Source organism: Lytechinus pictus, chromosome 11 (genome assembly GCF_037042905.1).
Source record: "Lytechinus pictus isolate F3 Inbred chromosome 11, Lp3.0, whole genome shotgun sequence".
Taxonomy (NCBI): Eukaryota; Metazoa; Echinodermata; class Echinoidea; order Temnopleuroida; family Toxopneustidae; genus Lytechinus; species Lytechinus pictus.
In genome coordinates this window covers 9,818,509-9,845,754 of record NC_087255.1, presented here as the reverse complement: position 1 = coordinate 9,845,754, position 27,246 = coordinate 9,818,509, and the positions used below count along the sequence as shown (strand labels likewise).

At 35.8% G+C, this 27,246-nt stretch overlaps 1 protein-coding gene across 1 annotated transcript; it reads right to left on the bottom strand.

Annotated features, from left to right (window-relative positions):
• On the bottom strand, positions 1–27,111 carry LOC129270781 (angiopoietin-1 receptor-like). The gene is made up of 15 exons (XM_064106617.1): positions 26,460–27,111; positions 12,802–13,122; positions 10,908–11,183; positions 10,595–10,729; positions 10,031–10,189; positions 9,392–9,526; positions 8,882–9,034; positions 7,681–7,809; positions 6,873–7,166; positions 5,882–6,187; positions 5,632–5,702; positions 4,740–4,971; positions 3,302–3,540; positions 2,403–2,581; positions 1–2,254 (listed from the first exon to the last, which is right to left on the bottom strand). The coding sequence occupies exons 1-15, from the start codon at positions 27,109–27,111 to the stop codon at positions 1,987–1,989; spliced, it is 3,549 nt and encodes a 1,182-aa protein (XP_063962687.1). The 3' UTR covers positions 1–1,986.
• Positions 27,112–27,246: the final 135 nt, after the last annotated feature.

Genomic DNA, 27,246 nt, shown 5'->3' with positions numbered 1-27,246 from the left:
GAAGCTTATTCGATATTTTTTTAATTACATTAGTAAATATATATATACTATCTGCTGCCATTTCTTGTTTAAAATGTAATAATAATTCAATTTTGTAGGCCTATATGATAATGAATTCCATTCCTTTACCCTTTCCTAGACAAGATTTTAAACTTGTAGGATGTGCAAATAATCATACGTAAATCTAAGTTAAATCTAGATCACTACGCACAAATAATAGAGTTTGCCTCACTCTAATCCCCTAACAACAGCTTTCTGTGCCTTCTGTGCGGTATTTCTACCCATGTTGTTTGGAGCTGATTTGTTAATGGATAATACTATACAGATTGTGATGTCAAGCGTTGATCTCAGATGTAAATAATGCATTATAGCCATCGCAGCGAGATTACCGGTTGTAACAGGGCCCTTTGTTACGGCAGTGTTAGTGAAATGTTACGCTAACAGCGTTTCTGTGCGGCCGATACAGGTTAATATTAACCCCACATACAGAGAAGGGTGCTCCTCCCTTAGGGGGCTTTCCCAATTGCTCCTGCGATCGTTTGCGATCACTTTGTCGCAATATACTGTGTTATATATTTAATTTGATAGGGTTGCAATATACGCCCAAGATGAATGTTGAAATTTCCATTGACCTGGAAGTGGCACATCTTAAGCTTTGAAATAATATGTTATACCTCAAAACTCAAAAAACAAAGAAAAAAACTACGGAAGTACTTAAATTATTGAATAGAAAAATAGATTAAGTTAGAGCTTCAAAAAATAAGTAGGGTCATGGAACCTTTTTTTTTAACATAGGGGTACTGATGTTAATTTAACAAGCCCACCCCCCCCTCCTCTAAAAAATAATGTTTCACTGCAAAACGAAGGTCGTTTTGGTCCCGATAAATCTGACAAGTCCCCCCCCCAAAAAAAAAAAAAAAAAGAGGAAATTTTGGTTTATATTTCTAAATTTTGCCACATCTACCATAATTCCAGGGAGTGCTGCCTATGGAGAATAACACACTAAGTACCCCCTAGGAAAATCCCCTCGCACCCCCGCTTCCTAAGGCCATGAAGATTCAAAGGGATCTATTCACCCAACCGTAGGACACTATTGAATCTCAGTGAAATTTCTAAGCAGTCCGGAAAAAAAAGGTATTGTTAAAAATCAAAACTGCGTCCTTCGCATCTTTTATTGAATTTTACAACTTCAAACTTTGTCAGAAGGAGAATTATTTTGCACACGGTGATTTTCATTTTTTTCTTTTTTCCAACTAAATTCATGACTGTTTAAGCTATTTTTAAAGAACCTTCCTTGGTTTTGGGGTGATGTTGGGTCACATACTCACTTCAACACCCATTCTTGAAAAACCGATAAAGTGCGCCTCTCTCATCCGTTATACTGTTATAGTTTGGTTTTAAATGATATCTATTCTTTTCTCTTTCAAACATGAATATTGCTACATAATCATTGAATATGTGAATGCAAATTATACATAGATTTTTTTAAATTCATAAAACATGAATTTTTCTGCAATTTAACAGAACAGGTATGTTTAAAAAGGAGAAAAGGGTGTTTTATTAAAGAAAATTTGTAAGGTTCCATACACCAAATACCAATTATCTGTAAGATTACGCAATCTTGTAAGATTACAGGTGTTCTCGAGACTCTGCTGCAGGAACTTCTTTTATTTTAAGGATAAATTTTCTAACAGTGCACCCACACAATCATTTACACCCTCATATTAGTTCTGCTCACCATACTCACACCCTTATATTAATTGTTTATACCATACTCACACACACACCCTCATTTGTCATACCCATACTCACCCATTTATTAATTATTGACACTCATATTATGTTATTTCTTTCTTCCACACACAAAAATGTACACACACACAGACGCATCCTCCCACCAACACACACACAGATATACACGCACATCACTTCTGGCACTTGCTTCATTCTGTAATTCGGTAGTGGAACTGTGCTTAGGAGTCGATTCTAAATGTATTCATAAGTGATTTCCGGCTCTGGTTGGCTGACACTCTGATGCGAGGTATCGATGCTGGTTTTCTTAAGCCCTTGATATGTGTGGGGGTCAGTAGGGTTCTGGTAGTCCCTGGTGTCGATATCGAGATCTTGGTAGGTGTCTTTATCCACGTTTTTGCAGGTGCGCATGGATGCATCAAATGCAGGGTTCTCATACCTTGGGGATGGCTCACGTGCAGTGTCTTTTGACGATGCGGTGACTGGATGTCTTAGTCTGGCCCTGAAAATCAATTCACAATATGTCTACTATCATATTTTTAAACCAAATCATATTAACAAAGGCTTTAATGGTTACATACAAAGATATCCTACTGAGAACATATTCCAATAAAAAAATCATTAAAATTATGAAATTTCAATTAACCTACCTCCTATACGTAACAACATTGAGAATGATGAGGAAGATGATGATGATGATTAGAGGTATTGAAACACCTGCAATTATAGTGCCTACTTGCACCCCGTTACAGTGATGACCAGCAAGGATGGTCTTAGCTCTGACTGGGTACGACCACTTACTAGAACCAGCTCCATTGACAGTTTGGACCTTGGAAACGATGAAAAAAATCTAATCTAATGATCACTGATCAAAAATAAATACGAATTGTTGATGATTGATTTTCTTTAAAGTATCTAAATACGCTACAGTGTCCCAATATGAATAAAATATTTTTATTGTACTTTCAACCACAAATCGGCAATTAAATTTGAAATAATTAATTATTGTACTGATACATATAAAATAAATACAATAATTCGAAATCCATAATATGTCATGACTTTATTTGAATTTTGTTAAATTGTTTATTGGTCCGATAAATGTAAAATTATGAATAACCTGGCACGTTTTTATCCAGTAATATTGTAATTTATGGTGATTTTCCTTAAAGTAGGCCTATCTTCATACGCTATAATATCTAAATATAAATATTCTTGTACTTTAATCCAATTATGAATAACATGGCACATTCTTTATCTATAAATGTCATTTTTAATGGTATTTTTTTTTAAGTAGGCCTATATTCATACGTTATAATATCTAAATATGAATATTTATGTACTTTAATCCACAATTTGGCAATTAAGAATCATTTCAAATAGTTTACAACTGTACTGAAGTATATCAGTCATAAAATAATTCGAAGTCCATACTTTGTCATGATTGTCATTGGAACGTATGAACGCCTTTTGTTCTTTGATTTGAGTTGTGTGATTATCCATAATGAAAGAAAGCGAAAAGAAATGAGACCGAGAATCGTTGTATTACCTGAACTGTATAGTTAACACCATACAGAAGATTCGTCACAGTATGTTCTGCTTCAAATGCATCTGTCAACGCATTTTCCATGATATAATCATCATCATCTCCTTGATCGCTTTGCTTGTAGCGAATGGTGTACATCTGAATATGACCATTTACGTTCGATGGGAGAGGAGTGGACCACGACACAGTGAAAGAACTTTTAGTACTTCTTGGTATGGCCACGTTGATAGGAGCTGGTGCAACTGATAGAGGGAATTGAATGACAGGAGATCTTTAAGGTGAAACGCTTGAATTTATTTATATATTTATTAATATATTTATTGTATTCTGTCGTGAGGATCTTCGTATTGGCCGGTGCTTACACAGAATAACGTAAAATAGAAATGAATGTAAATATGTAATTATAATCAAACTTGTGAATAAAATTACCTTCATTGTAATACGGAGAGAAAAATAAAACATGGTTATCGAATTAAAACAAGAAATGATATAAATAAGATTAAAACCGGCAAATAATCGTATATCAAATTATAAAAAAGTGGTAGTTCAAATCAGTTCAAATTTAAGAGCTTAAAGGAGAATGAAACCCTTGAAACCAGCTGAATCCATATCAAAGAGAAAAATCAAAGAAACATATTGTTGAAAGTTTGAGGAAGATTGAATGAATAATAAGAAAGTTATGAGCATTTGAATATTGAGATCACTAGTGCCATGTAGATCCTCCCATCGGCAATGCGACCAAGATCTGTGATATCACACACGTACAACTCCCTCATTACTTTAGTACATTTTTCACTTATATTCTCACTTTTATAGAGTCTATCACAAGGTTAGGTGTTTTCTTTATGAGATGACAAGTACAGAGGTTTCACAACATTATATCATTGATGAATCGTTTGTCATATGATTAGAATGAGCAAAAAGAGATGTTTTGGGGTATATTTTCAGTGTCCGAATGGGAGAGTTGTACGTGTGTGACATCACAGATCTTGGTCGCATTGCCAACGGGAGGATCTCCATAGCATTAGTGATCTCGACATTCAAATGCTCATAACTCTTTTATTGCTAGTCCTATTTTACTCAAAGTTTTGTTGATCTTATTCTTTGATTTTTCTGCTTTCACAAAAGCTAACTTGCTCCAAGAGTTTCATTCTCCTTTAAAAGGAATTGTAGAACATGACATTAATCATGTTTATGTGCGGATTTACCCCCCCCCCCCAAAAAAAAAAAAAAAAAAAAAAAAAAAAAAGAAGTATATAACAAATAAAAACAGAATCAGATAAAATATACCAAAGAATATCAAATAATAAGATTTCTTAGATAACAATTAAATCTTAAGCTTCTGCAAGGAATTGGGAATAGTAATTATGTAGAAAATTGCCTTGAATAGCGAAGCTCGTGCCAGCCATCACAAAACAAATCACTTAAAAATCGACCAAACCTTCTTCAAGTGTTCTGCCGATTATCTCACTGCTCTTGTCACTTTCCTCATCTTTATTTGAAGCACTTATTTCAATGGTATAGTCCAGATAGGTCCCCAGCCCTGTTATCGTATAGGAGCTTGTATCATTAGAAACTATGCGAGAGTTTGTGGATGATGAACCAGAGAGAGCATAGTAGATCATATAATTGGTCACACCACTCCTGCAGTTTGCTGAATCCAATGAGAGGAACTGCAAGATAATGGTGGAAATTAATAACTGTTATTAGCATCATCAGGAGTAGAAGTAGTAGTAGCAGCAATAGCAGCCGCAGCAGTAAAGGTATAAGTACACATTTAATTATAATTAGTATTAGTAATAATAGAACAGGGGCAGATCCAGCTTTCTGCAATAGAGGGGGGCGAAAAAATACCCATATTTTCCCCGATCGGCAGCTCAAAGCTGATTTATGTGTTTGTTTAAGGGGTAGTCAAATTAGTCACTTCTTAGCTTTATTCTTATGAAACATAAATATATAATAATCTCATACAAGCCCTAATTGAATAGTGTGAGCGCGAAGCGCTAGCAGAAATTTTGATGTACGGTAAGCATATTAAGAAATATGAAGAACAAGTGGTGGTATTAGTTGTAGCAATAGTAGTAGTACTAACAGTTCTAGTAGTATTAGTAGTAGTAGTAGAAGCAGCAGCAGCAGCAGCAACAGTATTATTAGAAGTAATAGTAGTAGTTGAAGTAGCAATAGTAGTAATAGTAGTAATAGTAGTAGTAGTAGTAGTAATAGTAGTAATAGTAGTAGTAGTAGTAGTAGTAGTAGTAGTAGTAGTAGCAGTAGCAGAAAAAGAAGGGGTAGTAGTATTAGATTAATAACAACACTTTCATCACTTTCATTACCTCCCATGTCACTTCTAGTTCTTTAGGATTGTTGGCTGTCACCTGTATTCCAGCTGGGGGAGACCTTGGTGCTGAAAAATTGATTCAAATGAAAAATACAATTTTAAATGCACGTAAAAATTATGAATCATAAATATTTATTCTGCTCATGCTGAAAATCTCCAACTGCTCAAGCAATTATATACATTATATGGGTTGAAATGGCACTTACCAAAAAATATTCAAATATTACAGAATACGATTAATTTACCTGTACACAGAGTGATTGCATCAATCCTTGGAGACCATGGACCTGTTCCACCCTCTCCTTCCCTCACGGCTGCAACACGAAACCTGTATTCTGTGTCAGGAGTCAAGTTACTAACAGTAGCTGAAGTGATAGAGTCATCTACTCTCTGATCTATTTCCCAGATGCCACCTTTTCTTACAAATACATCATATCCTATAAGGGGAGGATCACCTATGTCTTTTCCTGCAGACCAGGCATTCCATTGTATAGATACTGTAGTTGAAGTGGTGCTGACAATAGATGGTGCCGTACTTATGACAGGAAGAACTGAAAGCAATAGAGAAAGAGGCAGAACATGAGATTACATAATTCATAAGATTATACGCCTATATTTTTCCATTATCAATGACTGAAGCATCTCAGCATTTCCATGGAGATGAATCTTGAGAATATGTAAGTATACTTCTTATGAACGAGTAAAGCTTTTATACAACTGGTATAATTACCTCTGACAATATTCTGGTCTCTTGTTGATATCTGAATTGTCATCTCTGGCATAATCTTTCGCAATTACTTACCAGATATTTCTTCCTTTTTTGGTTCACAAATAATAAGCTTCTGATATTATGATTTTCACTGACATTATCATCTGTTATATTTCGTTACCACTAACATAAAGTCATTTTCATAGCTGCTGTTCTTTTTTTCTTAAAGATTAGAATGGCCACTGCTGGTGATTGTGTTAGTTTACAATTTATTATCTGACACTGATTTATATTCAATGAGGGAGTTTAAAGCTCAGTTTATTCATACATGTACATGTATATCACAGGAAATTAGAAAAAGACATTACAAGACTTATATAACTGTTTAAAAATAAGTTTGAAAATATGATTACTGATAATTATAGTAATGATTCTGCACTATGGAAAATAAACTTTTGCTACCTACATTGATATCTATTAAAAAATTAAGTTATCATTTTATAGAGTGATGTTATGCTATTGCTCACCATAGGTTATATTAGTAATGCTTGTTGGGTAGAACTGGTTTTCTATAATAAGACCACAGACATAGTCCCCATCTTCTGGTGGATAAACATTTTCAATATCAAAGTGAACACCCCGTTCTGACCCTGATACAGAGCTTGATCGCTTGGTGATTCCCGTGATGTTGTAAGTGTTGGTATCAATACGTCGACGAAGATCAACTGATGAGGCATCAGGAAGTGGGATCCCCTCAACATAACATGTGATGATTGATGGTTGGTATGGATTCACTCTTACTAAGTCATAGCGTGATATTCCTTAAAATAACCAAGGTAGAAATCCGAGAGTGAATTTATAATTCAAGTAGTCAAGGTTACATTTCTAACAATTCATAAATAAAAATGAAATATTATATGTACTGTGAAAATTTTCAATGCAGTATCCGAAACATTGCCAATATGTGTCTTGCCTCTTCAATTCACTCCAATTCCAATGAGTCTGTCTCAAGTCTTATGACCACTTAGCATGCTTAGTGAAAACTAAGAATGTGGTTTGATCCACCATTTGCGATGGATTGACCAAAGAACTGATTGACCAATTGCCCAACCTACTCTCATTCCTAATGAGCCCTATTTATAAACGAATTCAATACTTGGTATTTTAAAATTTATTCACCAGCTCCTAAGATTTCATACAAGATTTGATAGATATCTTTATAATTTTGGCTCCCAGTGAAAACAACAGTCAGTATATTATTGCCATCAAAGTGATAAATGTATCATGTACAGAGTTTCACATTAAAAGAAAACACAAATTAATGGATATATTTACTTTGACAGTATGGTTCAATCCAGCCTGTAAGACACTGTCCATCGCACAATCCTCTCTGTATCTCACAGGCTTCTGGAGCACAGTGGCATTGCTGAAGACAATCCAGGCCAAACCTACCTTCTTCACATTCTACACGATAAGAGTTAAATGAAAAATATTTAAAACAAAAGCTAATTTTTGATATAGTCAAGTGGAATCAAATTACATCATTAGGAAATAGATGGGGGTGGTGGTCAAGTACAACGGACCTACTGAGAGTACCAGTAGTATTGGCAGGTGTGTAGTAATTATGGAATTTTAATGACAATTTTAACATTTGCATTACGTATGATTGGTAATCATTTCATTTGATAAATGTACAAAAATGTTACTCTTTCCATTAGACAGCCTACATTCTACTTGAGGGATAAGTAAACAACTTATAATTATTGAATTTGCAGATATAAATTTATCCAGAAATGCCAATTTTCACTGAATGTGATAATATCAGCACGAAAAAAAATCTTCCTAATTTGGAACAGAAATTTTGTAACGCTGGATCCTTAGGAAGTAATTTTATATAAGTCTGATATAAATCACCTGATCATGACAACATTGTGTAAGAAGTCAAAAGATGTCATTACAACTAGCAGTTTAGAAATTAAATGAAGTCTTAAGGGGGAAAGGAAGACAGTAATAATTTCCTTAATCTTTTGTATTCCAAACAGTTTTTGTCAATATAACCAATATCTAAGAAATCATCACCAGAAGAAAACTACATTTGTTTTCGCTCTATATATACTCTTTTTAAAACATGGGTCAGTATGGTGCTAGGTCATGCCTGGTATGAAGAAAAGCTCCGAAATGTGAATTAAATAACCTGAACATTAATATAATGCAAGAATGTAGTAAATAAGTGTCTGGACCAAGAGCAGCTTTTTATAGCTTGTTATAGATTAATCAAGGTGACATTCTAAGTGGCGGGAAATGCTCATTCAATAACCAAGAGATGTTGAATTAGTGTAAGAGTGAGAGTATGTGGGGATAGAGACTATACTTGGACGAACCTACTCCCACCCCCAATTTTTTTTAAAGGACACAAATAAAACTGATGTGAGGTTGATATATACCTATGTCACTGATACAAAACTGTGAAATACTTGTAAGTATATCGTATGTATTCTTTGAGAAATTGAATAAGAGTCAATGAAAAATTATTTACCTTGACAATTTTCCTGACCATTACGTACGCTGTACCCCAAGGCACACTTCATAGGACATGCTCCTGTTGTTTTATCACAAGATACATCATCCATGCAATGACATTTATCCGTGCAATTTGATCCATAGTATCCAGCCTCACAGATATCAGGAACTGAGAAATGAAAAGGAAAAATAATAAGACGTAGTAAATGCAGCATTTATAATTTGTAACCAAGGATATTTAATACGCACGCTTTCAACAAAGAATTCAAACAAGTATTTTCTTTCAATAAAGCATTTCCCTTCAAACAGGGATCCCCAAACTGTATCCCTAGATTTCTTTAATCCTTTTTTTATACGGGCATAGCTCATCAGCTAGTATATACTCTGGAATAAGACACTGACTGACAGGTGCTTTTCATGTTGCGGATACAGAGGATTATGTACAAGATAGAGATTATCTTTGCAGTTCCCCAATTCTTTGAGAATAAAAGAAAAAATATGTAAGAATGGTTTAGTATAGACTTACTTTGACAATTGTTCCCTGACCAGCCAGACTGACATCCACCTGTAGTACAAATTCCACTGAAAGGATCACATGCTGATACATCAGCACAGTTACATGTTTGTGAGCACCCTGGACCATATGTGCCAATATCACAATCTGAGAGACAGTTCAGAAGGACACAATTAACATAAATAATTATTATTCCTAATTCTTAACATATTTTTTACATTAATTTCCATAGCCTCCATTTCTCTCTCTCTTTCCTCTTCCTCCCCTCCTTTTCCTTTTTCGTGTTTTTCACCTACATTACTTCACTTAAAAAAAATGCATATAGGACTTTGCATGTTCATTGAATTAAAAATAACATACAATTTATTCTACATGTTAGGAACAGGCATGGTCGAGACAGATGTGTTGTGTTTCAGTTAGCACAATAAGATATACTAGTATATCACACTTAGTAGTTCGAAATCAACGAATAAATTCCCGTTTTGTGAAGATGTAATCAGTGTTACAAATGTGATAGATGTAAAAATGCCAGTTCTAAACTGATTGAATCTTTAAACATGTCAATACTACACCTAATCATTCGTTTCTTTAGTAAAATATGCCAGTCTAACTGGAACAAGATTTACGGGAATTATTGTCCACAACACGTACCGCGATCACATGCAAGACCTTGGGAACCAACATCACATGAACATCCATAAGGATCAGGTAGGCAAAACAGAAGGCCACGACAGCTAGTATTTAAGTTACGTCTTGAGCATTCAAATTCACATGTTAATCCAAACCTATTCCCTCCATCATTCCTGCAAACTGAAGAAACGTTTGAATTGGAAATGGAAAGATGCATTACATGGTGCATTTCTTAGTTTGTAATCCAATATCAAAGATAACAGAGTCATTTTAACAAACCTTAACATTACTCAAATTAGTTATGCCATAAAGTAGTACCACATTTACATGTACTACAAACAAATCAACCATATTCCCTGCATTATTTGCTCACCTATTTTCCAAAGACATTTCCATGAGTGTGTTAGGACTATAATACATGTACATGTAAGTCATGTCATGTACTTTGTTAATATGCTTACTTACATTGCAAAACATGAATTGATTTATGATGATGATGGATATAGCAGTATAAATCATAATTATGGTAATAATAAAATAATATATGCTCTAAGTATTAAACTAAAAATCAATGGCCATACTCACTTTTTAAACAGTTTTCTCCCATGAAGTTGTTAGGACAGATACAAAGACCAGACTTGTCATCACAGACTCCACCATTATAGCAGTTATCACATATACCATGGCATTCAGGTGGACCCCACTTACCAGCAGGACATTCTAATATCATACACAAAAGAGACAAATAGAAAGAACAAGATAAACAGAGAACTAGCCGAGACCATGGAAAGTTCCATTGCCTCGTTGAAAACAAGTAAGTATGTCAAAGTATGTTTGGTTATTAAGGTAATTCCAAATCATTCTATTCAAAAGTGATTAGAAATAAAGCAAAGATTACCCCTGACAATAAGTCGGAATATTCCTCCTCTGTTTTGGTCCCTCTCGCCACCATAGTAGATCTCATAAATCCCTTGGTCTGACATCTGGATTGGGTTTGGGAAGCTGATATTGGTCTGTCCCTCAAATTGTGTAAGAACATTACCACCATCTTTCCTCCATGTAATCACATTGCCATTATCATCAGGTTGGTCTCGATTAGTCATTGAGATCACCACTCCTGTGTAATTCACATTGACTGTCTGCGTAAACACGCCATCACTTGTTATGAATTTAGCTGTTAACATAAAGTTTACAACAAAAAAAAATTGTATGCGATATATCTGATCCTGTTACAATAAGTGAAGTTGTGATTATAATTAAATTTAGTAGTCCATGTCTGATTTAACTTACATCATGGTCTTTAACTGTGTTCTCAAATAATGGAATGCCGAATATCACAAGTTTGTTTGAAAATATCATGCTTTAGTGGTATGAAATTAATTATTATATTTACTAACTCCTGATGATTATAAACAACCTGTCTTTAAAATAATCTGATAGATTTAACTTTTTATAAGAGATTTGTGTCACAATTAGCAGTCCGTAGTAAATCTACAATTCCAAACCACGTAATAAAGCCAAGTAATATCAATAAAATTTGACTACACAATTATGTTGAAACAATTTCTTTGAAAAAAGAAAATCAACAAGCAGGCAAACAGCGAAATACAAGTAGGTATATAGATCAACAAAAAACCAACCAAACAACAATAAGTCGCCAGGGAAGGTTTTTTTTTGTAAGTAGCCAAATATAGAAACTTGTTCTTCAAAAAGGAAAAAGTGGGAGATTGGCTATTCTGGGGAAAAAAATATTCTTCTTCTTCATGCTGTCAAGTTTGAGGCTGTAAAGTTGAGGAGAATACAAGATAAAGCTATTGCTGGAGTGAACCCTAAAATTCAAACCTTGTGTTTATTTACTCTTTGAAGCTCTCACTATATTTCGTTTACATTCAATAAAGTTCTTCATGTTTTAGCTATTACTGAACAAGTTTGACAAGTTACAGAATATATCATTTCAAAGCTTAGTATGTGCTTCATTATCTTCAAGTGTAAAAATCTCGAAAATTCATTTGTGCGACTATTGTTGGTTTTGGAGCACTTGGCAGGTATATACAAATAACATAGTTGTTATTACCTCTCGCGATAACTCATCTAAATAGGGATAGAGAAAAGAGCCATATAACAGGGAAAAGGAGAAGAGAAGAGGACTGTAGAGAGAAAAAAGAAATACAGACAGACCCCAAAACAAGGTCCAAGACAGAAGATCGAATTAGAGAAGAAAAAAAATTGAAGAAAATTAAGAAAATAAAATAGAAAGTAAGCAACAAAATCGATGAAGTATATAGAGAGGGATTACGAAAAGAGAGACAGATTGAGATTGAGTAGGAAGAAGAGAGTAAATAAGAGAAAAAAAAAACTAGAACCATGGTGTTATTGTTATATATTAAGAAAATCAATTGAGCTTCGATTGATTTTACCAATAAATCATGACTGCAATGAATTTCATAAAAATATGAAGGTATATGACAGTTGGCTGGAAATAATCGGTGTACATATAATAACGAAAATAGTACTAATTCTACTTCTAATGATAATGATGATAATAATAGTGATGATGATGATAATAATAATAATAATAATTATAATAATGGTAACTATGATAATAATACACAAAAACGACTACGTCACATCCCTTCAACTTAATAAAGTGCACATCCGGTAGAGCCTTTTTGATAGTCCCCTTGATATAAATCCACCAAAATTAAGAAATTCTTGAACTGTTAATCTAATTGCTAGTATTGACAGTTATTTTTCCCGATTTCGACTGAAACAAAATGTATAGTGTTACATACCATCACTTCTCTGGAAAAATGTAGTAACCCTTGTAATGTCTCGATCCTCTTTTTCAGCTTCACAGTAGAAGGGACCAAAACCATCTGAAGGCCAATTATTGTTGTTAGGGAATCTGATCACTCTGACATGACTATATACAAAATGTGGCTGATCACTAGGCGGTGATCTATTGGTTGTAATAGGTGCAGATCGACCAAATGACAATGAGGCATCTCTGTCCGGTACACTGCGGTAGCATTGGTACTGTACACCAGCATGACCAGAGAGGGTCTCTATCGTGGTATATTTTTCGGTCAGCACTGTGATATGGACCACTTCACCTGCACATGACCAACAATAATCGAATAAAGCTTTAAGCTAGGGTTACACCGGAGCCGAATCAGCTGCGAATTCATCCAAATACACGTATTCAGGTGGTTTCGGGCGTATTCTGTTCTCCCTCCGCGAATGCGAGAAAATTCGGGAGGGATTTGGGAACATTCGAATGCACAAAAACCATCCGAATCAGGCCATAATACGGGCAGAGTCGGTCTGAATTTATTCGAGAGAATTCGGTTTTGGTGTAACCCTAGCTTTAAGGACAAGCCCAGCCCGACAACAAATTGATTTGGTGGTGGTGATGGGGTGGGGGATGAGGACCGATGGCTTAAGGTCCTCTTCGAAGGACCTGGTATTAAGGATTAATGCCTTACCAAAGGACACTAGCGCATCAAGTGGTTTTCGAACTCGGGTCAACGGAATACAAACCCCCCGATCTATCGACTGAGCTATCGCGCCTCAAGAGGACAGATCTATCAAGCATAACACTAAACATTTCATGACAATCGGATGATATTAAGGCCTGAACATTTGAAATTTTAAACACTTTTGTAATTATGAATAGGATGCATAGGTTAATATATTTGTAACAATTGATGCGAGCGCAAAGCGCGAGCCTAAATTTGTGGTAAACTGTCATGAAAAGGGGATGTTATAGAATTAATATAGATGTACAAACATAACTCACCGATCAAAATGTGAGCGCGCAGCGCTAAGTGACACCTTTTGACAATGAGACCTAAAAATTATATGTTGATAACAGGTACTTGACAAATCAAATAATAGCAAACTTTCGCAATCTCCAGGACGCAGACATTAGGGTCCCGTAACACAATGGTTAACGATTAATCATGCACTCTATTTTTAAAATTGATTGTATAATTATTATAGTCAATAGAATCAAACGTAGAAAACTGTTCTACAATCATTGCTAAGCTTTGTGTTACAGGCCCTATATATCTGCTTTTCGTAGTAAGCCAAATTCTTTTATGCGACATTATGCATGCAATTCCAAGTTGTGAGATTAAATCCCGCTTTCATGCATGTACGACTGGTCATCATAGTATATGCCCGCCTGAGCCCGCGGAGCTACACACTGGCAGCTGGCTGGGGATATGAGAAATGCTAGGCGTACATGGTAGATTATGACATGGATAAGAAAAAAGCTTTTCAAAAAGATCGAGTACATATTGAGGATTATATATAAATCATTACAGTCCATCGAATCGATATTGCATCTTACATGGATTATTGGTGGATAGCAGGCAATTGATTCCATGGGTCAGATCACCTCTCCAGCTGAATTATTTCGCATGCGTTGATATGTACACAGCATGCAATAGACCTATCCGTCTGAAAGCCATCCGAATTTGCGTTTTTTTTCCTTTTGTTCGCTCCTCCTAACAGTAAGCCATCTAACGTACAATGTGATGGGCATTATCTTTTACTTTCTCCCGAAATTAATAATTGGATTTCAATTCCCGGGGGGCCACTTGCATTGACAAGTGGATACCAGGCGCGACCATGGGGTTTCGAAAAGCACCCTTAACATAGGAAGCTAGGCTAGTTTTTTCCAGATTATAGAAATGCATCCCTTACAAATTATTTGGTGTGTGAAACCCTACTCTTAACAAGTATTGGAAATTTGACCAAATCACTTTTTCAGTATTTCAAATATCGTTTTGACACACCTATAACGTAACATATACGTATCGTGCCCACCCTTGAAAAGGAAATCCGTTTTTACGCGTGGTCGCGCCCGGTATCCACTCGTCAATGAAAGTACCCCCCCCCCTCGAGCTCTGGGAGGAAAAAAAAGTGGCTCTGGAAACTCGTCCTAAATCGGAAATATCGCTGTTACCATAGTAGCAACCAGAATTTTGCACACGAAACGCAAATTGGATGTTTTCGTTGCGGATGCAAAACGTAAAAAAATATCATGTCACACAACTTGGATTGAAGGACAGTGTTTTACTACGTGCCCAAAAGTCTTTTCGAAAATCAATATACCGTCGTAAAGTCCGTCCGCGTTGTACAGCGAAAAGTCGGGACTGCGAGCGAGTAGCGCGAGCTAAAGTTTTGATATTCAGATGATGAAACGAAAAATTTACATAGCACTTTTTGATAAAATCAATCAAAATCAATCAAACAAAAAAATGAAGGTTCAATGTCCAAGCTGAAATAGGTTTACTCATATTGACTTCAAAACTTGATAATTGAAGATCCATATAAGCCCATTGAGCAAGATATGTGTCTAATCGAACAGATAATGCAATCGCGAGCGAAAATTGTGTAGGGTCATAAAATAATTTTTTTATTGTCCAAGTCTTCCCCTCATCTTATTTTATTCATTCGTCTTCCTCTCATTTTTCCACTCTTTCCCTTTCTCACCTTGGTTGATATCCCAGAGTTAATAACCCAAAATAGTCAAAGTTCATGGACCGTAATTGACCTTTGATCTTGACCATGTGACGATGTCATATTCGATTACCCTTATGTCCAAGTTACATGTACTATTCCATCAATTTTCTAAATTATGGTGATATTTCAAAACACTTAACTTTGGTTGAGATTTCAACGTTGACAATGATTTCTTACAAGTGTTGACACATATATGTATATCAATCATGGGTTGTTTTATGATGAGTTATCATGGAAACTAAAGTACTTTTTTCATATTTCATATGATCAAAAAAAAAATTTTAAACTGAATTTTCACTATATAGCCAAAGTAATATATCATAATTCGCACATTATTTTTATAATTTCCATATATTTCTAGTAAGAGAAGGTGATTTTGTTTCGCCTGCATAGAAGAGCGAGACTATAAGCGCCGCTTTTCTGGCGGCGGCGGCGGCGTCAACATCAAATATTAACCAAAGGTTAAGTTTTTGAAATGACAGCATAACTTAAAAAGTATATCAGCCTAGTTTATGAAACTTATACATAAGCCTAATAAAGTATTACCAAACAATTTGCTATAGTTTCGTGTCACATAGGTCAAAGGTCATTTAGGGTCAATGAACTTTGGCCAAGTTGGGAGTATTTGTGGATTTACCATTATAACTCTGAAAGTGTATGAATCTAGTTCATAAATCTTAGAGATGATAGTAATCACGTATAGCTGAACATCCCGTGCAAATGTCAGGTCACATGACAAAAGTCCAAGGTCACTTAAGGTCAATGCGATTTTGCCACATTGGAGGTAAATGTTAAATTGCCGTGATAACTTTGAAAGTTTATTGATATAGTTTATGAAATGTCGGCCATGTTGGAGGTAAATGTTAAATTGCCGTGATAACTTTGTAAATTTATTGATATAGTTTATGAAATGTCGGCGTGAGGGAAATCAAGTATGACTGACAAGTCTTAGGTCACAAGATTAAGATCAAATGTCATTTAGGTTCAATGAACATAGCATGATATCATTATATGAATCGTGTCTTTTGGGGGTGAATAATTACTTTATAGTACTTTTCAAAGTCAGCACTGGTGCCATACTAAATCGCCTAATGCAGGAGAGACTGCCAGAGGCTCTCAACTTGTTTTTGTCTTTTTTAGAATAAGTATACAATGCTATATGACCATGGAAATGGGGTGGTATCTTCAGTTGAAAACAAGTCTTTGATGGCTGATGATCTATATGTATGCTATTTGAAATTCTTAATTTTCGTAGAGGAAATCATTTAAGAGCTGGATATTGTACTTTTTGTATTAAAAGTAGATATGTGTTATTGACAATCACCATGGCAAAATGCTAGCTTTAGGGCGCCATATTTATGACGTCATTTGAGAATGTTTCCGATTATATTTTTTGGGTAAATTATATAACTAATATTGTCAGGACATATCCATCCATAAAATTAAACAAAACTGCTTGTTGTACTTTAGTTGTAAATGGGTCATCAAAACATGATTTTCGTGTGTTTTGGATAACATAAATTAAAATAAAGATTTTTGCCTTGACCATTACCACCACTAACGCCTGAAACGTCATGGTTCTGTTTCCCTTCCTGTCTTAAGTTATGTTTTCATTCAGATTTAATAGCCATATCATACGTGCCCCAAGAACCATAACAACTGTCGGAAAAAAAAAACTATGTCTGAATCGTTAAAAGCTGCACTTTTCCAATATACGATATTCAAGGTATGCATAGGGAGCGATTACATACATGTACACAAGTTAAAACGGGGAAGCTCTCATTGCTGAAACAAGATAAGACTCTTCTCTTATGGCCCTGGAATGGGGGGAGGCTGCTATTATAAGGTGGACACCAAATTCGTCTACAAAAACACTTTTTTGAAACCTGCACTACGCATTAAAATTTATAAATACGTATAAATGCAAAAGACTAACAAAAGAAGTTTAATCTAAACAACATACAAAAGTGGAAATGGTGGATAACATTTAAGCCTAGGTTTAGGCTTGTAGGGTTTCATTCTAGTATTCAACATTTTCCTATAATCATTAATTCGTTTAAATATATAAAATCAAACCAGGGTATTATAAGTTAATGCAAGTTTGAAAAAAAAAAGAAGACTAAGGGCATTGCATCGACATTTTGTTTCGCACATGGAGCTGTCATCATTTTATTTCATTGAACCCTGCTAATAATCTTTTTAAACAGTTCTAAGTGAAATGAGAAATAAAACCTGACATGTGAGTTTCCAACGCATATTTTGTCTTCAATGAGCGCGCACAAACACATCAAATATTCCAAAGAACTAAAGGCAGTGGCGTAACTACGGGGGGGGGGGGGCATGGGGGGCCCGATCCCCCCCTCCCCCCATCGACTGATCAAAAAAAAAACGGGGAAAAGGAGAAAAGAGGGAGAAATGAAGAGAAACATAGTGGGAAAGAAGAAAATTTCATTCATTATAATGTTATATTATATTATAATTATGTTATGTTACATTACATAAGAAACATTTTTATCATAACTTTATGAAACATATTTGCTCAGGGCCTACGTCTTCATTGTTCCTGGTGCTCGCATTGTCTGTTTAAAGAGATATATAATCCTGTTGTACTAAAACCTCCCGTTTTCAAGTCAATATAAACCAAATATATTTCTTAGCACTTGAGTTATCATTGTTTTATGTAGTGACATATGCTTCTTTTTCATGACTCAAAAAGTGATTGCCCCATGTTTAAGGTCTTTAAATATATGAAACATTTCCTGTCCGTGATTACGTTCGCATTAGATGTCTGCTCTTCATGAATTCCTAAATTCAGTCCTTAAACTGTCCCTTCTTCTGATCTGAATATAAAAAAAATTCAGCTCGCGCTTCGCGCTCGCATCATATGGTTAATGAAATACGTATGGTAGTTATTTGTAGTTAATTCCTGCAAAGAAACCTTAGAATGCCCCATTTCAGGTCTGAATTATCTAAATTTTCAGCTTGCGCTTCGCGCTCGTAATATATGATTAGTGAGATGCGTATGATAATCATGATTGCAATGACTACAAAAAGTCTTTCATGTGTTCAGATTTGAATTTAATAAAATCAGCAAGCGCTTGGCACTCGCATTATATGACTATGGTGAGATATGCATACTCTTAATGGATTCCTAAAATATATTCCTTGAAATCTTGCTGTTTGGGTTCAATATGTACACAAATTTTAGCTCGCGCTCGCATTGTTTAGCGAGACAGGTACCTATCATAATTACACAAATTTGATTATAATGTCCCTTTTTATGTGTGAATATAAAAAAAATTTCAGCTCGCGCTTTGCGCTCGCATTATTTGATCAGTGAGATACATATCCGTTTAATGACATAGTCCTTAAAATGTCTCTATTAGCTCAATATAAGTGGCAACTGAGCGCGCTTTGCGCGCTCACTAAGTGATTCAAAGTTTTTGCTGGTGCCCCCCCCCCCAATGCCGTGACCCACGGTACGCCACTGACTAAAGGCATTTTTATATAAACCTTTTCAAATATTTATATATTAGATAAATGGTTCTGTCCATAAATAAGAAATTAACATTTATTTATTTATTTATTTCAAATCTGTATCCAGAGTAGCCTGTTCAGCTTTATACAAACAAATATGTAAAATTACACAACATATACAATTAGAACTTTTATTTAAAAATCGCTGGTCCTCTTTAAGGCTCTGCATTAATACCTAAAACATATAATTCATAACATAAAGAAAACATAAGTAAAGAAAACATATATACACATCAAAATAAGATACAGAATGAGAAAGTAAAAGGACATGGAGAGGGAGAAAGAGAGAGAGAGAAAGGGGGCAGAGGCAAACAGAGAGGGAGAGAGAGGCAGAGAAAGAGAGAGGGGAAAAAATGTGAGAGAGGGAGGGTAAGAGAGAGAGATTTCAGGAGCAAAGAATATTATGTAATATTTGACCTATCAAGCATAATCTATTATTATGTATATATAGCACAGGATAAAAACCAAATTGAGGAAGTGATCATGCATTCATAGTAAAACATAATACATGTAGCATGGGCTGTAAGTATGAGAAGTGATTTCATATTCCTATCTGTGATTGCATTATATTATTTTAGGAGTAATTTAAAGGAAGCTGGTCGATTTTCTAGCCGCGTATAGCGTCCGGAATGTTGTTCCACTTTGTGGCACCTGAATATTAAAAGGAAAGAATTTAGATCGAAAAAGGTGGAACAAAATCATTGTATTTGATCGTCTAGAGTTCCTCATTAGTACGGTGTCTAGACGTACAATTCTACGTAAAAGTATAGGTGGGGGAAGTTCACGAATTTTTTTAAACATTGTGCAGCAGGCAGATTTTCAAACAAAAGAGTTTGTCCAAATTTGGCCAAGATAATTCATTAAATACTCCATTGGACGGGATTTTCCAAGTTAAGTGTGAAATTAAGTATGCTGCCTTTTTATGTAGGCGATTAAGGATATCATAATTGACATCACTTCTCTGTCCATACATTACAACAATAGAGAATATGGGGCATTATATACCCCCAGTAAATCTTTGACAATTGTTCAGCGGAGAAGGTAGATCTCAATCTCCTCAAAATACCCAACTTTTGCTTCACATCTTTTGCAACTTTGTTTGTATGACTTCTAAAGTCTAGATATGAGTCAATAATGACCCCAAGATATTTATATTCATTTACACATGCTATGGATATTCCGTCTATAATAATAATTAGGTTTTTATCTTGTAATGTGCAGATTCTTTGACGTGAACCAAGTAGCATTGTCTTAGTCTTATCGACATTGAGAATAAGCTTGTTTCGAATTAAGCATTCATGTGTTTGCTTCATTACCATGATTACTTCATTAAGCTGTGTTTCAATGTCATTTTTAGATGTACCTGATACAGAAATGGTCGTATCATCGGCATACATGGACACAGATCCATTAGGAATACTCTTTGGTAGGTCATTTATAAATAAAAAAACATTAGTGGGCCAAGTACCGACCCTTGGGGAAGACCTATATTAACATCTTTAATTGTGGACTTGTTATTTTCTACAGAAACATATTGTTTGCGATGAGTAAGATACGAGTGAAACAATTTAAGACTGCTTGCACTACAACCATACATTGCTTAGTTATCTAAAATGAGTTCATGGTTCACGGTTGCCACCTTTCGCAATCATCACGGACGCTAATAGTAGGGTCCCCTAACACAAAAGTTGACGCTTAATCATACACTTGATTTTTAAGATTGATTGTACATTATAGTCAATAGAATCAAACGTAGAAAACTGCTCTACAATCAATGCTAAGATTTGTATTACAGGGGGGTTACAGGCCCTACAGATCTGCTTTTCATGTGCAAAATTATTTCCCGCGACACCCGCGCGCCATACATGCATGAATTACAACTGATGGCTGGAGATATTCGAAATGCAGGACCTAAAATAGAATATGACATGGATAAGAAAGTGGTTTTTCAAACAATCGAGTACATATTGAGTGAGGAAAAACTTACTAAATTAAGGCTTAGATATAGATCATTACAGTCCATCGAATCGATATTGCATTAAATGTGGATTATTGGTGGATCTCTGGCAATTGATTCCATGAGTCAGATCACCTCTCTAGCCGAACCTATTTCGCATATGTACACAGCGTATGCAATACGTTTGCATGCGGGTTTCTGTTGTTTCTTTTGTTCACTCCTTCTACACAAACGATACGCCTCTAGCACACGATGTAAAGGGTATTATGTTTTACTTTTCCCAGAAATGGGGGGTTAGATTCAAATTCCGGGGTGACCACTTCCATTGATGAGTGGATACCAGGCACGACCATGGGGTTTCGAAAAGTACCCTAAACAAGGGAAGCAAGTATTTTCCAGATTATGAAAATGCATCTTTTAACAATTATTTGGCTTGTGAAACCCTACAAGTATTGGAAATATATCCCTTTTTTTTCCAGTATTTTAATCATCGTTTTTGACACCTTTATAACGTTACATAGGCCTATACGTAACGTACTTAACCACTCTTTCCCTTTTTACGCGTTGTTGCGCCTGGTATCCACTCTTCAATGAAAGTGGGCCCCCCGGGCGGCCTCTCGAGCTCTAGGAGGAACCAAATGTGGATTTGGAAAGTCGTCCTAAATCGGATATATCGCTGTTACCATAGTAGCAACCAGTATTTTGCATACGAAACGCAAATTGAATGTTTCCGTTCCAGATGCGAAACGAAAAAAAATCTCATGTCACACAATTTGCATTGCAGGACAGAGTTTTAAGACCATGACGACGGGCCCAAAAGTCTCTTCTAAAATCAACTAACGTCGTAAATAAGCGTTCGCGTTCTTCCAACGAAAGGTCGGGAGTGTCGAACGCTCGACGTAAATCGAGGAAGATAAGTCCATTCATTTTCTTATTGTCGACGTTACGAGACCGTTCATCTATCATACAAAGAAGAGTCGTTTCAGACGAGTGCTTCGAGCATAATAGCGATCTTCTGCTTAGTAGACGGGTCAATATATGGTTTGACCTGGAACAAATTGCAACAAATGAGTTTTCAACGGTATTTTGTACTATTTGACCTCAGGAATAACACACTAAAGATCTACCAAAATCCGCATCCGGGAAAGTGGTTATTTTCAAGATGGCGTCCAAGATGGCCGCCATTCACTAAAAATGGATATAACTCACTCATTATCCACCCTAGAATCCCATTTGCGGTCATATTCCAAGGTCCAATTGGTAAAATAATTTATTTATACAAGTTAGAGTGAATATTAGCACTCCAGGGTATCAGGAAAATCCAAGATGGCGCCCAAAATGGCTGCCGTAGTAAAAAAAATCCACAATTCATATATTACTTAAGTGGCTTTAATTTGGTTTCCATCCCATTGTTTTAATGATGAAATAGTACGTCAGGACAAGTTACAAGGACAGCCAGTGGTCTGGTGTGTCCAAAAATTCAAGATGTCTTCCAAAAATTGAGTTTAAAATGGCTGTTAATCCTTAAAATGGACATAGCTCATATCACATCTACCTGAGAGATATGATTTTGGTGTCTAGACCATGGTTTCAATGGTCAAATAATACATTGGGACAAGTTACAAGGACAATCAGTGGTCCGGTATGTTAAAAAAAATCCAAGATGGCTTCCAAAAATGGAGTAAAAATGCTGTTGCTACTTAAAAAAAACCCAACATGTTCAATATCCGGAAATATGATTTTTTGTGCCTATACCATGGTTAAATGGGTCAAATAATAAATTGGGATAAGTTACAAGGACGATAGGTGGTCAAGTATGTCCAAAAGTCCACGGTGGCTTAAAAAATAGTATCAATTAGCCGCGATGGTATTTAAAAATGGACATAGTTCATGTTTTATTCGTCAAGGGCATATGATTTTGTTGCCTATATCATGGTTTCAAAAGGCAGAAAATTAGTTACAAGGACAGTCAGTGGTCCAGTATGTCGAAATTCTAAGAAAGCTTTCAAAAATCGGAGTCTAAAATGACTGCTGCTACTTTAAAATGGACATAGCTCATTTAAAATCCACCTAGGAGATATAACTTCGGTGTCCACACTATGGTTTCATGGTTTAAATAATACGTTTGGACTGGTTACATTGATATGCAGTTGTCCAGTTCGCCTAAAACACAAGAGGGTTTTTAAAAAAGAATTCTAAAACGACTCATATCATTCAATAGTGGTCAGAGTTCTACAATATTCATCTGCAAGAAATAATGTTGGTGTCCAAATTATGGTATGAAGGGTCAAATAATACATTCGGACAAGTAACAAGGATGGTTAGTACTCCATTTTGTCAAATAATCCATGATGGATTCTAAAATTTCATCAAAATGGGTGCTGTTACCAACTCATGAAACAATATGATAACTTGTCCACATGCATTTAAGTGTAGGCACCAAGATTATTTCTAAGAGGTAGATATTTTATGTAACAGTAGTCACTTTAGAACCCATTTTTTAAGCCAACTTGGATTTTAAGGCAAAATGGATAGCTGCATATCATGGTAACCAGTCCCAAAGTATTGTTTGGCCCTTGAAACCCTAGTGTAGACACCAAATAATATCCCCAAGGTGTATTTATAATGTTCTACATCCACTTTTAAGTAACAGCAGTCATTTAAGACCCCCATTTTTAAAGCCATCTTTGATTTTTGGACATACCTGACACCTGACTGTCCTTTCAACTTAACCCAATGTATTGTTTGACCCTGTAAACCTTGGTATAGACAACAAAATTATACCGCCAAGGTGTATTTATAATAAACTATGCATACTTGTAAGTAGCAACAGTCAATTCACACCCCATTTTTTTTTAAAGTAATCTTTGATTTTTTTAACATACAGACAACTGACTGGTCTTGTAACTTACCCATGTGTATTACTTGACCCTTTTAAACAATGCTTTTAACACAAAACTCATATTCCCCAGACAGATATTAAACAAACTATGTCCTTTTATAAGTAACATCAGACATATTTTTACTCCATTTTTTGAAGCCATCTTGTAATTTTGGACATACTAGACCACTGACTGCCATTGTCTTGTCCTAATATATAATTTGACCCTTGAAACCATAGTTTAGACACAGAAATCATATCTCACAGCGGATTTAAAATGAGCTATGCCACTTTTAAGTATCAACAGCCATTTTAGAATCAAGTTTTGGAAGCCATATTGGATTTTTGGTCATACCAGACCACTGACTGGCCTTAAAACCTGTCCTAATGTATTATTTTGGCCCTTAAACCAGTGGTTTAGACACCGAAATCGCATCTCCCATGCCGATATGAAATAAGCTATGTCCGCTTTGAGTAGCAGCAGTCAATTTAGAATCAATTTTTGGAAGCCAACTTAGATTTTTTGACCGACCAGGCCACTGACTGTCCTTGTAACTTATCCCAAAATATATTATTTGACCCTTGAAACCAGGAATCCATCGAGGATTTTTGCACTTACCAGACCACTGACTTTCCTTGAACTTGTCCCAATGTATTATTTCACCCATTTAACCATGGTATAGACACAAAAATCATATTTCTGAGCAAACTATGTCGGTTTTTTTAAAGTAGCAACAGCAGTTTTTGACTCCATTTTTGGAAGCCATCTTGGATTTTTGAACATACTGGACCACTGGCTGTCCTTGTAACTTATCCCAATGTCTTGTTTGACCATTAAAATCATGGTCTAGACACCAAAATCATTATGTCCCAGGTGGATATGAAATGAACTATGTCCATTTTAATTATCAACAGCCATTTTAAACTCCATTTTTGGAAGCCATCTTGGATTTTTGGACACACCAGACCATTGGCTGTCCTTGTAACTTGTTTCAATGTACCATTTCACCCTTAAAACCATTGAATAAAAATCAAATTTAGATGAATTGTGGATTTTCAGCCTACGTCAGCCATTTTGGGCTCCATCTTGGATTTGCCTGGTGCACTGGAGGGCTTGTAATGCATTCTAGCTTAAATCAATTACCCCCAGACCATGGAATATTAACCGAAATAGTATTCTAGGGTGGATAATGTGTCATTTGTATCCATTTTCAGTGAAGGCGGCCATCTTGGACGCCATCTTGAAAATAACCACTTTCCCGGATGCGGATTTTTAGTATGTTATTCCTGAGATCAAATAGTATAAAATACCGTTGAAAAATCATCTGTTGCAATTTGTTCCGGGTAAGGCTATTTTTGGTCGTATATTGACCCGTCTATAGAAAGGACATGAGTTCTGAATGGACTGCCTTTTCTATTACTTTTGATATAACAGGCAAGATTGTTATTGGCCTATAGTTTCTTGGGTTACTTTTATCGCCCGATTTGAAGATTGGTTGAACACGGCAAATTTTCTAAGCGTCAGGGAAAGTACACGTTTCATTTGATAAATTCAAAATGTGTACAAGTGACTGTATTAAAATTGGTAGTTAACATACATATTTCAAGAGTCTTGCAGATAAAATGTCATGCCCTGTGCTCTTTTTTACTCCTAATTTGTTTATTTCCGAAATAACAAATTCAGAAGAAATTGATGGCATCTCAAAAACATCGTTATCATGTACTAGTGCTTTATCAGTTGCATCCACGTCATGCCTATGATGCGCCAAATTGTCACTATTAAACAGAATGCGATCATAGTAAGATTCAGATACTTTTGCAATTTTTTTCGACAGACTCAATAAAGTAATCGTTCAAGTATCTGGCGACTTCATCTGCATCAGATATAATACTTTGATTTACTTCAAGGCATGTTCTATTATTCTTATTATTTTTACAAATGCTTTTAAGAACTGTCCAGATTGCGCCAGAGTTTCCAGCGTTATTGTTTATCTGTAACTGTAAAAACTCGCTTTTTGCTTCCTTGATTTTATGAGTAATAAAATTTCGCAGACGCCTATATGCAGTCCATATCACTTGACTGTTCAAAGTTGTGGCTTTCTTGTGCAAAAGGTCACGAGTATTCATTAAAGAAATTAGGTCTCCTGTGACCCATGGACATGGATTATTGCGAATGTGTTTTTTCTTAAACGGGGCATGATCGTTTACTGCATTCATAAACATATTATACCATAATTCCAATGCATAATTCACATCCTTTATATCAAATACTAAATAAAAAGGCAATTGTGACAAAGTTTGTTCAAATGATTCTGAACTGAAGTCCTTAGATTCAGAGAGGCGGGGTGCGTCCCGGTGTATGTCTCGCCAGGCATGATGCCTCGCATATGTCGGATGATGTTCACGGCTAATAACCGCGCTCCGCTTTTATTCAGATGTACGCCATCTCTCGTCAGGAGTGTCGAGTCGATGTTCCCATTGTCGATGTATGACCAATTGTTCTGATTGGCTAATAGTTTCAGCGACTCGTTGACGTCATCAACCTTCTTTCGAGTTTCCGAGCTCTCGTTGCGCCGATAAAATGATTGATGAAATAGTGACAAACTCGAAACCGTGGCATTTCTTCAATTCTTCAATCAGTGAGGTGTGTTTGGCAACAATTTCACTGGAGTCATCGATCATGACATTGTTTGTTCCAAGGTGAAAAATAACCTGAGCAGGTTTACTCATTTGAACGGAGTCACACACTCTGTCATACGCATCTTCAAGCTTAGCGCCTGGGAGGGTCTTACATGCAATACGACGTTTTGACAATCGGGCTGGAACTAATCCTCTTGTCATGGAATCGCTGATAATGAGAATTTCTGCTTTCACATCGTTCTTGCTTTTGGGCCTATAAGAACTTTCGTGGATTGCACGGTGCTTTTCTCTGTAAGCCTTTAGTTGATCATCAATATAATTTCCTGATTGGCCATTGTCCTCTTTGTTTACATCACGAACAAGATTAGAGTCATTAGATGTGATAAGGTTATTCACTGTGATCAATAATGTCTTTATTTGCTGCTGGAGAGAAATGAGATTAGATCCTATTGAAGAGCAGATTTTGCATTCTTCATGTTTTGATTTTTCCTCGGTACTAGAGCAGGAGCCAGGAGGGGTCAGCCCCCTTGAAACCAACAGGATAATGTTCGGCATAGTTTACTTGTACATGAATGACACTTAACTGACACTTTAAGTGGTGGGACGCCCCCGGCAGACGCCCCTCAAATTCCGACCCCCCCCCCCCCCCCCCCCCGATATTGAGCTAGATTAGCTGGCAAGGTAACCACT

Coding starts and splice junctions, on each gene's coding strand:
- LOC129270781 (XM_064106617.1), bottom strand. CDS start 27,111: ATGCCGAACATTATCCTGTTGGTTTCAAGGGGGCTGACCCCTCCTGGC. Junction 10,190..10,594: donor GGGAGAAAACTGTTTAAAAA/GTGAGTATGGCC, acceptor ACGTTTCTTCAG/TTTGCAGGAATGATGGAGGG. Junction 7,810..8,881: donor TGGTCAGGAAAATTGTCAAG/GTAAATAATTTT, acceptor CTTATCGTGTAG/AATGTGAAGAAGGTAGGTTT.